At 55.2% G+C, this 13007-nt stretch overlaps 1 protein-coding gene across 1 annotated transcript in view; it reads right to left on the reverse strand.

Annotated features, from left to right (window-relative positions):
- CIST1 (colon, intestine and stomach enriched 1) overlaps positions 1-12079 on the reverse strand; it is a gene marked incomplete at both ends in the record, with an annotated part of 14123 nt that extends 2044 nt beyond the window's left edge. Inside the window, 9 exon segments of the mRNA XM_079918695.1 lie at positions 31-236; positions 8325-8387; positions 8391-8470; positions 8655-8849; positions 9523-9700; positions 9703-9804; positions 9806-9849; positions 11837-11899; positions 11992-12079. Of these exon segments, the coding sequence (XP_079774821.1) occupies positions 31-236; positions 8325-8387; positions 8391-8470; positions 8655-8849; positions 9523-9700; positions 9703-9804; positions 9806-9849; positions 11837-11899; positions 11992-12079 (1019 nt within the window).
- Between the last annotated feature and the right edge of the window lie 928 nt (positions 12080-13007).

Here is a 13007-nt window from a genome sequence, read left to right on the forward strand (position 1 = left end):
GGCCTCTTGACCCCCCACATGCCTCCTCACCTGCCTGGGGCCAGGCTGTGGCTTTGCTCATTCCCTCCAGCCTCGATGTTGAACACCACACAGGCACTGGGCTCCACGTCTCCAGTGGTCCCGAGACGGCTCGACAGTGGTGGCAGCAATGGGGTCCCTGAGAAGCACCTCCGGATGACACCACTGCCAAGGGGGTTCGTGGGGGCCAAGCCAGAATCCGCCGACTCCCAGACTGACTGGGGAGAGAGTGACAAGATATGAGCCAGTTCCCAGGCATGAGACCTCTCTGGGACCCTGGGGACCATGAGACTCTGAGACGCCCTCACCCAGATTCCTGGACTGACCCGGAGAGTTGTGTATCTCAGTCCTACTTATTCCCTGAATGAATTTCCTTCTCTGAGCCGCAGTTTCCTCATCTATGAAATGGGGATGTGGATCTCAACTTTGCAGGATATGAATAGCGCCTGGCCCACAGTAGACTTTGCAAAAATACTTATTTATCAATCAATTAATACACAGTATATTCATTGTTTATAACATTATATAATATATTGCCAGTTATTATAATAATACGCACTGTAATTGTATCCTAGCATAGTATATTATTTATTAAAGTATAAAAATAAGATATGCAATAAGTAAACAAGTGAATAATGGCAGTACCAATAGGTAATCACTCCACATAGGTGGTGTTCTAAGGGTCCCTCATGGGTCAGCTCACAAGAACACAATGAGGCCATTTTATACAATTATCCTCATTGCACAAGCAAGAAATACCGAGGCTCAGAAGTTAAGTAACTTGCTCAAGGTTGCCGTTGGTAAGTAAATGGTGGAGATGGGATTCTGAATTCTGAGCTTTGGTGACTCATTTCTTGAAGGAAGGACTTAACAGGAAAAATTAAATGAGATGGTGTTTGCAAGCATGTGCTGGGTAAACACTTGGGACATTTAAAACTCAAACAGAATCGGGATGAGTTGATGAGTCGGGAGTGTGCGCTCTCCAGCCCAACAGATCTGGATTCAATCCATGCCATGTGGTCTAGACCAAGAATGCCTCAGTGTCCCCATCTGTGAACCAGTGATGAAATCCAAACAGATTCCTTGGGGTTGTTGATAAGAAAAGGATTCGGCCGGCATGGGCCAGTCGTAGGCTGGGAGCTGTCCGCAGTGCTGACCCCAGGCAGTGGCACCAAAACTGGAACCCACAGCCATGGGGGTAGGGATGGGAGTCAAAGGAACAAACATGGGAGACGCAGAGCTCAGAGCCAGCCTTCTCCTGCTGTGCCCCTGCACCTCACAAGTGAGTCTGTCTCCACCATCAGACTCAACATTCAGATGGGGAAACTGAGGTCCAAGACCACAAGGCTAATCAGGGAAGAGCCAGGGTAGGGGGATGGGGAAGAAGATGAGAGAAGGAGACATCAGTTGAACCTCTACTATGTTTATTTCCTTCCTTATGAGGTGGATCTTCTTATTCCCATATCACAGAGGTGGATGTTAAAGCTCAGAGAGGAAATGACCTGCTGAGGGTCACATAGCTGGGGGCGGCTCATGTTCCCCCTCTCCCTTCAAATCTTTGCAAGAATCTTCTCCTCCTAGGACCTAGGATACCTGACTGTTCCCTGACACACACCCCATTCAAGCACTACCGTCACCACCCTCTCCCAAGGGCGCCTGAATTCTAACGCGAAAATCGAAGTGTTCCATCCTAGGCGTCCCCAGGGAGGATTCCTGGCAGCCGGGAGGATGCGCAGGGAAAGCTGAGGGTGGGGTGTATGGAGACAGTGGGCCCCTCCCAGAACAGGAGGCTCACTGAGATGTCAGCTGTCTGTTTTCTTCTTGAGGAAACTGAGTTCCAGATGGGAAAACCACTTGCCCACATGTATATTCATTCATTTATGCATTCAGTACAAAAAGATAATTCGTATGGTGTTAGAAAGAAAATTAAACTATGTTAGAGCCTGGAGAGTGATTGGGGGAGGGGCCAGTAATATTGCTCAGGGGTAGTTAGGGGCCCTTCTGAGGAGATGACTTTGAGCTGAGACTGGAAAGAGGAGAAGGAGCTGGCCAGGAGAGAACTAGGAAAAAGCATACTTGGCAGAGGGAACAGAATGTGCAAAGGCCCCGAAGTGGGAACAAGCTGGTGTGGTTTGATGAACAGTGAGGGGAGGCCGGAGTGGAGTGCGGGGAGGTGGGTTGGTGGGGAATTGATGTGGGACCTCAGGGTTGGTTCTGGGAGTGGATTGAGAGCTTTCAAGAGATGCCACTTGTGGGACTTCCCTGGTGGCGCAGTGGTTAAGAATTCGCCTGCCAATGCAGGGGACACGGGTTCGAGTTCTGGTCCCGGAAGATCCCACATGCCGCGGAGCAATTAAGCCCATGCGCCACATTAGCCTGCACTCTAGAGCCTGAGAGCCACTACTACTGAGCCCGTGTGCCACAACTACTGAAGCCCACGCGCCTAGAGCCCATGCTCAACAAGAGAACAAGAGAAGCCACCGCAGTGAGAAGCCCGCGCATCATAACGAAGAGTAGCCCCCAGTCACCGCAACTAGAGAAAGCCTGCACGCAGCAACGAAGACCCAATGCAACCAAAAACAAGTAAGTAAATAAACACCGATGAGTTTTGTTTTGGTTTTTTTTAATATAAATTTATTTATTTTTTGGCTGTGTTGGGTCTTCATTGCTGCGCGTGGGCTTTCTCTAGTTGCAGCGAGCTGGGACTACTGTTCTTTTTCTTTTCTTTTTTTTTTTTGCGATACGCGGGCCTCTCACTGTTGTGGCCTCTCCCGTTGCGGAGCACAGGCTCCGGACGCGCAGGCTCAGCGGCTATGGCTCACAGGTCTAGCCTCTCCGCAGTACGTGGGATCTTCCCGGACCGGGGCACGAACCCGTGTCCCCTGCATCGGCAGGCGGACTCTCAACCACTGCGCCACCAGGGAAGCCCTGGGGTTACTCTTCATTGCGGTGAGCGGGCTTCCCATTGCAGTGGCTTCTCTTGCTGCAGAGCAGGGGCTCTAGGCGCGTGGGCTTCAGTAGTTGTGGCACGTGGGCTTGGTAGTTGTGGCTCACGGGCTCTAGAGCGCAGGCTCAGTAGTTGTGGCTCACGGGCTTAGTTGCTCCGCGGCATGTGGGATCTTCCCGGACCAGGGCTCGAACCCGTGTGCCCTGCATTGGCAGGCGGATTCTTAACCACCGAGCCACCAGGGAAGCCTCCGATGAGTTTATAAAAATTAAAAAAAAAAAAAGGGCTTCCCTGGTGGCGCAGTGGTTGGGAGTCCGCTTGCCAATGCAGGGGACACGGATTCGTGCCCCGGTCTGGGAGGATCCCACATGCCGCGGAGCGGCTGGGCCCGTGAGCCATGGCCGCTGAGCCTACGCGTCCGGAGCCTGTGCTCCACAACGGGAGAGGCCAGAACGGTGAGAGGCCCGTGTACCGCAAAAAATAATAATAATAATAAAATTAAATTTAAAAAAAAGAGATTCCACTTGCTTTATGATGTTAAGAAGCCTCCTGTGTCTGCATCAGGGACCATTGGGGGAGGATAGAGGCTGGGGCAGCATCTGGGTGGGACATGGGCCAAGGTGGGGCCCATGAGTGGATGCGGGACATGTTTTGGTGGTTGAGAGATGGGCCATGGCCATAGGGTGTTCAAGAAGATGCAAGAGTAACTCGTGATTATGATGGGTGACTTGTCACACAGTTCTCTGGAAGGGTGGGGCCACCATGACCTAGATGGGGAAGATTTGGGAGGAAGTACCACGATCTGGTGAATTCAGGTTCCACATGGCCTCCAGGGGGAGCCAGAGGAGGCAGTTTGATGTTTGGGTCTGGGCTTGTGGGGGGCCTGGCTGGTTTTGGGGTGAAACAGACAAGACAGGCCCTAGGGGGAGCAGTCGACAGCATCTGCAGGGGCTTGGGTGGTGGATTCTTCAGCAAGCCCCGACTCCCGGGATCTAGCCCAGCTGCTCCCCCGCCCCTGGGGGTAGTGTAAGGTAAGGATGGGGGCTCTCAGAGCTGCAGGTGGGGAGTGGAGGGTCCTCCGGACCTCTCAGCTGCAGCGTTAATCAACCTGCCACCCCAGACTAATTGCTTTCCTCCTTGAGAGTCTGGAGCGGGGACAGAAGGCCTGGCGGGATGGGTGGGGAAGGGATGGCGGGGAGGCTGAGAAGCTGTCTTTTGATTTGTCCATCTCTCCTGTCTCTGAGATCCTGATATGAGCTAGCTCTGGCTGCAACCCCAAGTCCTGCCTCTAAGACAAACCCTAAATCTGTCCCTTGACTGATCCTAACCCTCCCGTGGCCTCCAGCACCCCTAGATCACAATCTACACCCCTCACCGCAGCCCCCAAGACCCCACGTGCCCTAGTCCCTGCCCTCCATCACCTCTCACCTTCCTCTTCTCCCCTCACTCAACCTGCCTCAGCCTCACCAACCTTGTCGTAGCTGCTCCTTAAACCTGCCTCAGGGCCTTTGCACAGGCTGTGCCTTCTGTAGGAAATTCCCTTCCCCCAGCTCTCCCCATGGCTGGCTGCTCGTTTTCATCCATTCTTCAGCTCAAAAGTCACCTCCACAGAGAAGCCCTCTCTGCCCGGCCTGGGCAGCCTTACTCACATTCACCCACCTCCAGAGGTTATCCTTTTTCTTGGTTTAATTTCTGTCTGCCCAGCCTGTGAGCCTCCATGTTCCCAGGCCCAGCACAGTAGGCACTCCACGTGCAAGTGGAATGACTGATGCTGTAAACTGAGTGTTTGGAGGAGCATAATGTGGTCCCCACTTTGCAGAGGAGGAAGATGCGACTTGGAGAGGGAGTCAGCTGCCTGATCACACACCACATTAAACAGGGGGGCCAGCGATTTTCCTGGGCGGTTGGAGCAGTTGGGGGCTCAGCTCAATGGCAGGGCTTCAGAGCACAGACAAGGGTCCCAAAGACTCAGGTTCAAATCTTGCTCAACCATTCACCTTAAGGGAGAGGTAGCCTCTCTGGGCCTCAGTTTCCTCATCTGTAAACTGGGACTACCCTTATCTTTCTCCTCCTCCCACAGACAGCTGGGGCGTGACTCAATGAGTTAAAAGCATGTGGGACCTTGCCTGTTGCCGGGGCCCACCTCATCCTGACTTCTCTCCAGCCACAAAATGTTAGCCCCCACCTTTTTTTACACAAGCATATAGAGTCCCAGAGAAGTTAGCAGCCACTCAGGCATCAGCCTGGGATTCAGATCCAGCTCCTGCCCAGTTCCCCACTCACTACTGTCATTTTCTCCTGCCTCAGTTTCCCTGCCCCGAATGTCTGGCCTCACGCCCTCCCCACCCTGGACTGAGGGCATCCAGGCCCCCTTTTCCTTGGGCAATCAAAAACCTTGCATCCATACCCAAAGGGTCCCTAGTGCCCTCCCTCCCCCATGCCCCCCACCCCGGTCCCCTGCTCCCAAAAGCAATGGCTGCAGCCCGGGACTGGATACTTGGATCGAGGTTTAGTGGCCTTTATGGGCCTCAGTTCCCCCATCTGTAAGTGGGTTTCCAGGCAGCTCTGGGTGTTTCCAAGTACTGGAACCCCCCCTCCCCCATGGCCTGGACAAGGGCACCCCACTTCAGTCGCAGCCCTCTCCCCACTGCTCACCTCGTTTAGCGGGAAGGAGAGCGCTGTTCTGCTGCGCCTCATGGCAGCAGGAGTTGTCTCTGAACCTGGGGAGATGGACGTGAGACCTCTGGGCTCTGAGAGCCCTGCTGTACTCCTGTGAGAGCCCCCCCCTAGACAGGGAGCCCACTCCCATACCCTGCATCCTCTCCTGGAGCCCGCAGACACTCAGTCAAGGTAACCTGGGCCAGACCACAGGCACCAGTGTGGGGCAGCCACCCGGTCCTCTGCAGGGGCTTCCGTCTAAGGGCAGTGGGCTCGGTGCCCAGACATACTCCCCAAGCCCCCTCCCAGCTCCCTGCCCAAGTCAGCAGCTTTGGAGCATCCGGACCCTCAGGAGGAAGTCCCCTGGCCCCATGGGGGATCCATTTAGCTCCCAGCCAAGCTCTGGAGGGTGCAGGGACCCCAGCCCACTACTTGAGAACCCCCCAAACTCACACCAGCTCTGCGAGGCCTGGGTAGGCCTGACGCTCACTGCCACCACTGAGTCCTCCCTGAGTCCTGTGACCTCGCAGGCAGCGGGGGAGGGGAGGACTTAGCCTGCCCAAGTGGCGGCCCAGGGTCCCCGCCCAAGTGGAGCCCCTTAACTGTCTGAGCGCCAGGCCTGAGCAGGATACACCCAGCCGGGAGGTGGGGGGCAGAGCGACTGGGAGGGTGTGAGGGTGTCACCAAGAAGGTGTGAGAGAGAGTGGCCAGGAGCGAGTGACCACGTGTGTTTGCAGGGGGAGGGAGGGTGGGGCGAGGGGCGGGCCCAGAGTGGGCAGGTGTTAAGTTGAATTGTTCTAGCGTTTGCTTATGAGAGATGGAGGGAGCCAGAGAGAGAAGAGGAGAGACGGGGAGAGAGATGGAGAGAGACAGAAAGATGGAGACAGAGACAGAGAAAGAGAAGCAGAGAGACAGAGAGGCAGAGAGAGGTGCAGTTTTGAGGTCAGAAGAGGAGGATTTTACCAGCTTGGGGTCTGGGACATGGGCTTCACAGCCAGAGCCCATGAGGTATGTCTTCAGGAGTTTGAAGATGGCCTTCAGGAGGTCCCTGGAGGCTCCGGGAAAGCTGCCCACCGTGCTCTGCTGCCCCAGGCAGATTGATGACCCTCTCTGGTCCTCTGGTCAACACTCTCTACAGACAGTGGGGGCTGGAGCTGCAGCAGGAACCTGGGGCCCCCAGGAGGGGTTGTGGGGTGAGGAGGGCTGTGGCCAGGGGAAAAGGGTTCATGTGACATTGCCACTTCCCAAGCTGCCATGAGTTAATGTTTCACCAGACCCGCTGCCTGCCTGGGAGGCCCTGCTGTCCCCTCTGCCCCCAAGAATCATCAGAGCATGACCCTCCCCTGGGCAGGCTTCACCTCGATGTGCTGGGTAACTTTGACCCCCAGCCTCTCTGACCACCCATCTCACTGTGGGTTAAACTCAGCCTTGAGGGGGCAGCTCCAGGCCGGAGTCATGGCCAAGGCACACGGTCGAGACCCAGCCTGCAGCCTCGGTGTCCCAATCTGCTAGAGAAGCCTGGAAAATCCCTGGGGGCGGAGTGGGTAGAAAGAAGAACCCACAGACCCACCAGGGTCCCCAGTCCCAGGCCTGCCCCTCCCCAAACTCAGTTTTCCATCCTGTACAATGGGAGGGAAGAGAGTGGACGCCCGTGCTCAGACCCTGGGAAACAGAACTGAGACAATGGGAGTCGAGGACTCCCTGTTCTCTGCATGCTTCTGGCCCTTTCCAGTGTCTAAGCGTTTGCACAGGCTGTCCCTGCCTCCTGGTTACCCCTGCTGATCTGCCCTCCTAAAGACTTGAAAGAAGACTGGTCGGATTCTGGAACTTGCTGGCTGGAGACTCCCCCATGGTGTTCTGGCTAAAACTCACACTTCTTCCCATAGCCCACCTGGTGCCCCACAGATCCCTCCCTCACCCAGCTCTGACCCTGCTCACCTCTTTGTTGTTTCCCAAACACCCCTAGTTTTTCCTACCACAGGGCCTTTGTACTTGCCGTGCCTGCTTCCTGGGACACATTCCCTGGTTTTCCCCAGGGTGGCTCCTTCGCCCTTTCAGGTCTTGGCACAAATATCACCTTCCAGGGACTTCCCTGGGCGGTCCAGGGGTTAGGACTCTGCGTTCTCACTGCCGAAGGCCCGGGTTCAATCCCTGGTCAGGGAACTAAGATCCCACGAGCCTCGTGGTGCACCTTCCAGAGAGACCTCCCTACCCTCTCTGCAAACCTGGACACATGGGACCCTGGGGTCCAGCCACAACCCCAATCTGTAACTTTCTGGCCCTCAGCCATCTGAAATTATGTCACTTGATCCCCTGGCTGTCGTCAGTCTTTCCCCTTGAGACTGTTGGCTCCGTAAGGGTGGAGAAATGGTCCCCACTGTGACCCCAGCACATAGTACACACTCAGGAATGTTTGTCAAATGAATCCGTGATTCAGGATGCCTCAGAGGAACAGCAGGGGCTTTATTCCCACAAGCCTTGCCCCTCTCCAGACACCCCAGCCCCATCCAAGCCCCCCATCCCAGCCTCTTGAGGATCACTCCAGTGTGTGACAGGCAGAGGATGACCTTCAGCTCACACGCCCCTGAAGGAGGAACACACACAAGAGGTTGTTCAGGCACCAGTGGGCTTTGCAGCAGGGGCCTGCCCTGCTTGGGAGGGCCATCCCCCCAGCCTAGCCTCCCCCCAACCCCATGGATACCTCATCCAGCTTCTGGAACTCAGACACGCCTTTGTGGCAGCACCTCACGGCCATTATCACACATCAGATGAGCAAAACACACACCAGCAGACACACGGCCACCACCACACCTGGGTTCCTGTGCAACTCGGGGGCTCCAGTGTCACCTGGAGGGGAGCTCTGAGTCAGCCCTAGACCCCATCCCTTCTAAGGCTGAGACACCCACCAGGGCCCAGTGCCCTTTAAGTCCCCTCTCAGGAAGCTGTGCTTAATTCCCTCTCCAGTCTCTGCTGTAACCATTTTTTCAAGCACATTTTTATTCTTTTACTTTTGTTTTTCTTTTCCTTTTTCTTTTTCTTTTGAATATATTTGTCCACAAGCAATCAATTTTGTTCACTGTGTTTCCACAGCCATTGTTGGCCACTTCTGGGAGTTCTTGCAAAGTGAAAAAAATAATCCAACCTAGAACTCTGTTTCCAAATGCAGCGACTTTCTGAGGATACGTGCAAAATTTGACACTTCGTGAAGATGGTTTATATCCTGTGACTTTAAGCAAAATGTTATTACGCTTCGTGTTTGCATTCTTCTTTGCATGTTTTGGAGACAATGTATTATTTTGAATGACAGATTTTTCTAGACCCTCTGAAAATGCTTGGCCTCTATTGGACCCCTGGGGCCCTGTATGATCACACCCTGCAACTTCCTCACCCTCACTGCTCCCCACTAGTACCCCCACTCGCCCCATTCCAGCCATCTCACTCTTCTTCAGATGCACCAGGCACAGTCCTACCTTAGGGCCTTTGCACTTGCTGTGCTCACTGCCTGGGCTGTTCTCTCCCTAGCTACCTGCGTGGTTCCCTCCTTTGCCTCCTTCAAACCAAGACCTTGGTCTTTAAAAATTTCAAAACCTTTGCACTCACGTTCCAACCCGTTATCCTGCTCTTTGTTCTTTTATAAACAAATATGTAATTTACTTATAACCTGTCTCCCAACATAACTGTGTCTCACAGGGCCCGACACAGGATAGGTGCTTAATAAAACGTGCTTGGAATGAAGAAGATCTGAAGAAGGTCTGAAGAGGTTTAGGTGATGCTGGGGTGGGAGAAGAGGCCCTTCCCAGCATATTCTTAGGACTGTGTCTCCCCCTGGTGGCCAATCTCAGAACTGCACCCTGGTATCCGCAACCATCCCCCATCTGTCCAAATGTCCCAATACTCACCAAGGTCAGAGGCCACGGATGTCCCGTCAGGGGTGGCCGAGGACACGGAGGAAGGCACCGTGCTGGGATTGGGGTGAGTGGGGCTCCGATGCAGGGTGGTCAAGGAGACGGAACTCAGGGGGCTAGAGTGGGAGGTGACGGTGTGCTCTGAACTGGGAGAGCCGGAGCTGGAGTGGGTGACTGTCTCTCTGCTTGTGAGGAGATGGGCTGCATGGTGGAGGTTGCCCCTGAATTTGAGGGGGTTATGGAACCTGCCTCTGAACTAGGGGTGCTAGGGTGAGGGGGTGGAGCCTGTCTCTGGGCTCTCTTGGCTGTTGTGGTTTTCCACTGAAGTAGGGCAGGGGTGGCTGGAGGGAGAAGTCAGAGATTAGGAAGTCAAGTTCTCCATCTCTGAGATTGTAACACCTGAAAAGAAAACACCATTGGGTCGCAGGGAGAAGATGATTAGGAACAAGGGCTTGTGACCCTGGCCCAGACTCCCCTCTGGATGCCTCTTTCCCTATTACGTCAGATAGGCGACACCCACCGCTTAGGGAGACTTGGAGGATGTAGTGCACCACGTGAGTGTTTAGTGGGAAACTGAGGTGCCCTTGTCTGAATTTCCTTATCTGAACTCCCACAGCCAGGGTTCCAGTTCAGGGTGGACCCTCCCTGCCCCTTACTCTTGCTTCAGGGGTCTAGAAATCTCTGGATATGGGGAATGGCTGCAACCCAAGCAGCATGCTGAGCAACTCTTTTAAAACTTCTGGGACTCGGATTCCTTGTCTGTAAAATGGACATCACAGGAAGTCAGAGTCTCTGAGAGCTCACACAGGTCTGGTACCAGGTGATGTTTGACGGCAGAGATCCACCTCTGAGCTCCCAAGGAGGATCAGCCTTAATCTGCTTCCCCAGGTACCTGGAAGGTCCCCATGGGGGGGGGGCACAGAGGCCTGGCCTCTAAGACTCTGGAGCCCCCACTACTTTGCTCCAGCTGCTCCCTAGCTTCTACCCCATCCTAGACACGCAGCCCAGAGGCCAGGCTGAGGGTAGGTAAAGACTTCATGGGCTGCCCCCCGACAATTACTTCCTTCCCAGTTCCAGGCTGCTGGGCACCTTAACTGCTTGCAAGTTCATTCATCAACCACTCCCTGCCCCACCCCATCCACTCTGCCCTGGACCAATCTTTGTGCTTCCTCCCCTGCCTCACCCCAAGCAGCAGAAATGCAGAAATAATATCTGGCACTGGCCCCAGGAAGGGGCAGGGTCCGCATGCAGACCCTGTTTCTCTGTCCAGTTTCCCAGGCCCCACGGGGATGACAGATGAGTCTAGAAGAGGCATGGTGCGCTGGCCTGACTTCATCCCCATTTTACTGGTGGGGAACTGAGGCTCAGAATGGTAGAGAGTCTGGCCCCAGGTGACTGGAAAGTGGGAAGAAGACCCCTCAAAGACCTCCGAGGAGTCAAGGACTAAGAGTTCAGCCTCCCCAAAAGGCCTCCCACCATTATTTGAGGAAGAATACAGATGAGAAGAGTTATCTGCTGAAATGAAGATGACTCAGGGGCCACAGTGGACCCCAAACCAAGCTAGACCTCTGAGGAGTTGAACTTCTAAAGCAAACTGAGGAAAACTAGTGGGCCTGCAAGGAGGAGGTTGTTGAGGACATAAACTCTACTGAGTGCCTGGCACAGAGCAGACACTCATGAGCAGCTGGAGAGTTGACCAGAAGGTAAAATGGGGCTATTTCTATGCACTGTGCCAGGAGTTTGCTTTGCCCAGAGACTCCTAGACCAGGAGACTGGCATGAGCCAAGTCAGCTGGTTCTAATCTGGGTCTGGCACAGGCTGGGAGACTCAGCTTGCCTGAGCCTCAGTTTCCAGAGCTATGAAATGGGGATAAACGTGGTGCCTTCTGAGTGGAGCCCTTGTCTGCTATAAGAGTCTCACGTGTGGTGGCCTCCACTCTGATATTCCAGGTTTGGGGCTGGGACATGGGTCAGAGAGAGGGATGACATCTCCACCCTGGGAACTGTCTTATAGGGGAGCAGAAAGAAATTAAGTCAGGTGCCAAGAACTTCTTCTGGGAGCCATAGATGCTCAGCGACCAGGAAGTGAGCCCTTCTCCCGCCCGCACCCCCATGGTCCTGGGGACCTCACACTTCTCCCTTTGGGGTCTGGCTAAGAAAAACTGAGATTTGAAACGGAACCTCAAACTGGGTATGAGGCAGCCTCTCGCTGGCTCAGGCTATGCTGGGGTGGCCGAACTGGCGGCCTCAGGGCTGGGGGTGGGGGTGGAAGGGTGGTGGTGCTCCCACTGTTCTCACGACCTCCCCACCTTGCTTCTGGGAGAAGGAGCAGCCCTTTTGGGGGAAGGGATGGAGTGCCAGAGCAGCGTGGCCTAAGGGAGGAGTCCAGATGCCAGGCGTGTGGCTAGGCCATATGCCCCCTCCAGCTTCCTGGAAGCTGGATCTCCTTCTTACCTGTTCTTACCTGTAAAGGTGACACTGGCAGTTCCGGAACTCCCACCAGGTTTCAGCAGCAGCAACAGAAGCGGCTGCGGCAGCTGGGAGCCCGCCATACCTGCGTGGGGAGGGGGGACTGCGGGCTCCGCGCAGGTGTGTGGCCAGGTGCCTGCTGTTTACACCTGTGCGCCCCCTGCTGGCGGCGCGCGGAGCTGCTCAGGGGCGAGGCGGAGGCGGGGCTTCCGGACGCAGGGCCTCTGGGAGGCGCTACGGTTCACCAGGGGCGACATTCCTGACCCCCTCTGCACTTGGACCCCTCCACCTCTCCTAACAAACCCTCCTGATTCATGACCCTGAAGCCTTTACACTCTGCCTATCCCCTCAGGATACCCTCTGCCCCTTCTAGTTCCCCCTGGAGCCCCCATCTCTCTGTGCCCCCTCTATGGCTGCCCCACACCCACGCTGTCACCCCCCTCTACCCCTCCTCTTGGCCAGGCTGCCCCCTCTCTCCCTCTCTGTCCTGTCCCTGATCCCACCAGCTGGGGATGTCTATGTACGGCTCTCTCTCACCCAGATTGGGGCCCCTTGGGGCTGGGCCCAGCATCCCCCCAAATCTGGATGTGGCTGGAACCCTCTAGTAATTCCTGAATGAGGCACCCATGCATGCACCTGTAGGATTTTCCAGGGCCAAGGGACCCATGGTGGCCATTCTAGGCCAGGTCCCCAGACACTGGCTTCTGGAGTACCTCCATCTGGAACCGACGACGCTGCCCTGCTAGCCGTGGATGAATATGATGGTACGTATGAGGCCACGCTGGCAGCCCTGACCTCTGGGAAAGGCTTGGGGTCCCCATCCCAGCCACAGACCCTAGGTGCCAACTGCATGGTTGGAAGTTTTGGGCCCCTCCTGTCCAGGATGTTCCAGATCCCTCTCATTTTCCCTCGCACCATGCCCGAGACACCCCCGTAAGCATAGGTAGACCAAGACCCAGACTGTGGAGGGCTTTATTCATTAGACCCAGAGAGCCACATGGCTCCTCCCCT

This window comes from Stenella coeruleoalba (assembly GCF_951394435.1).
Source record: "Stenella coeruleoalba genome assembly, chromosome: 3".
Classification (NCBI taxonomy): domain Eukaryota; kingdom Metazoa; phylum Chordata; class Mammalia; order Artiodactyla; family Delphinidae; genus Stenella; species Stenella coeruleoalba.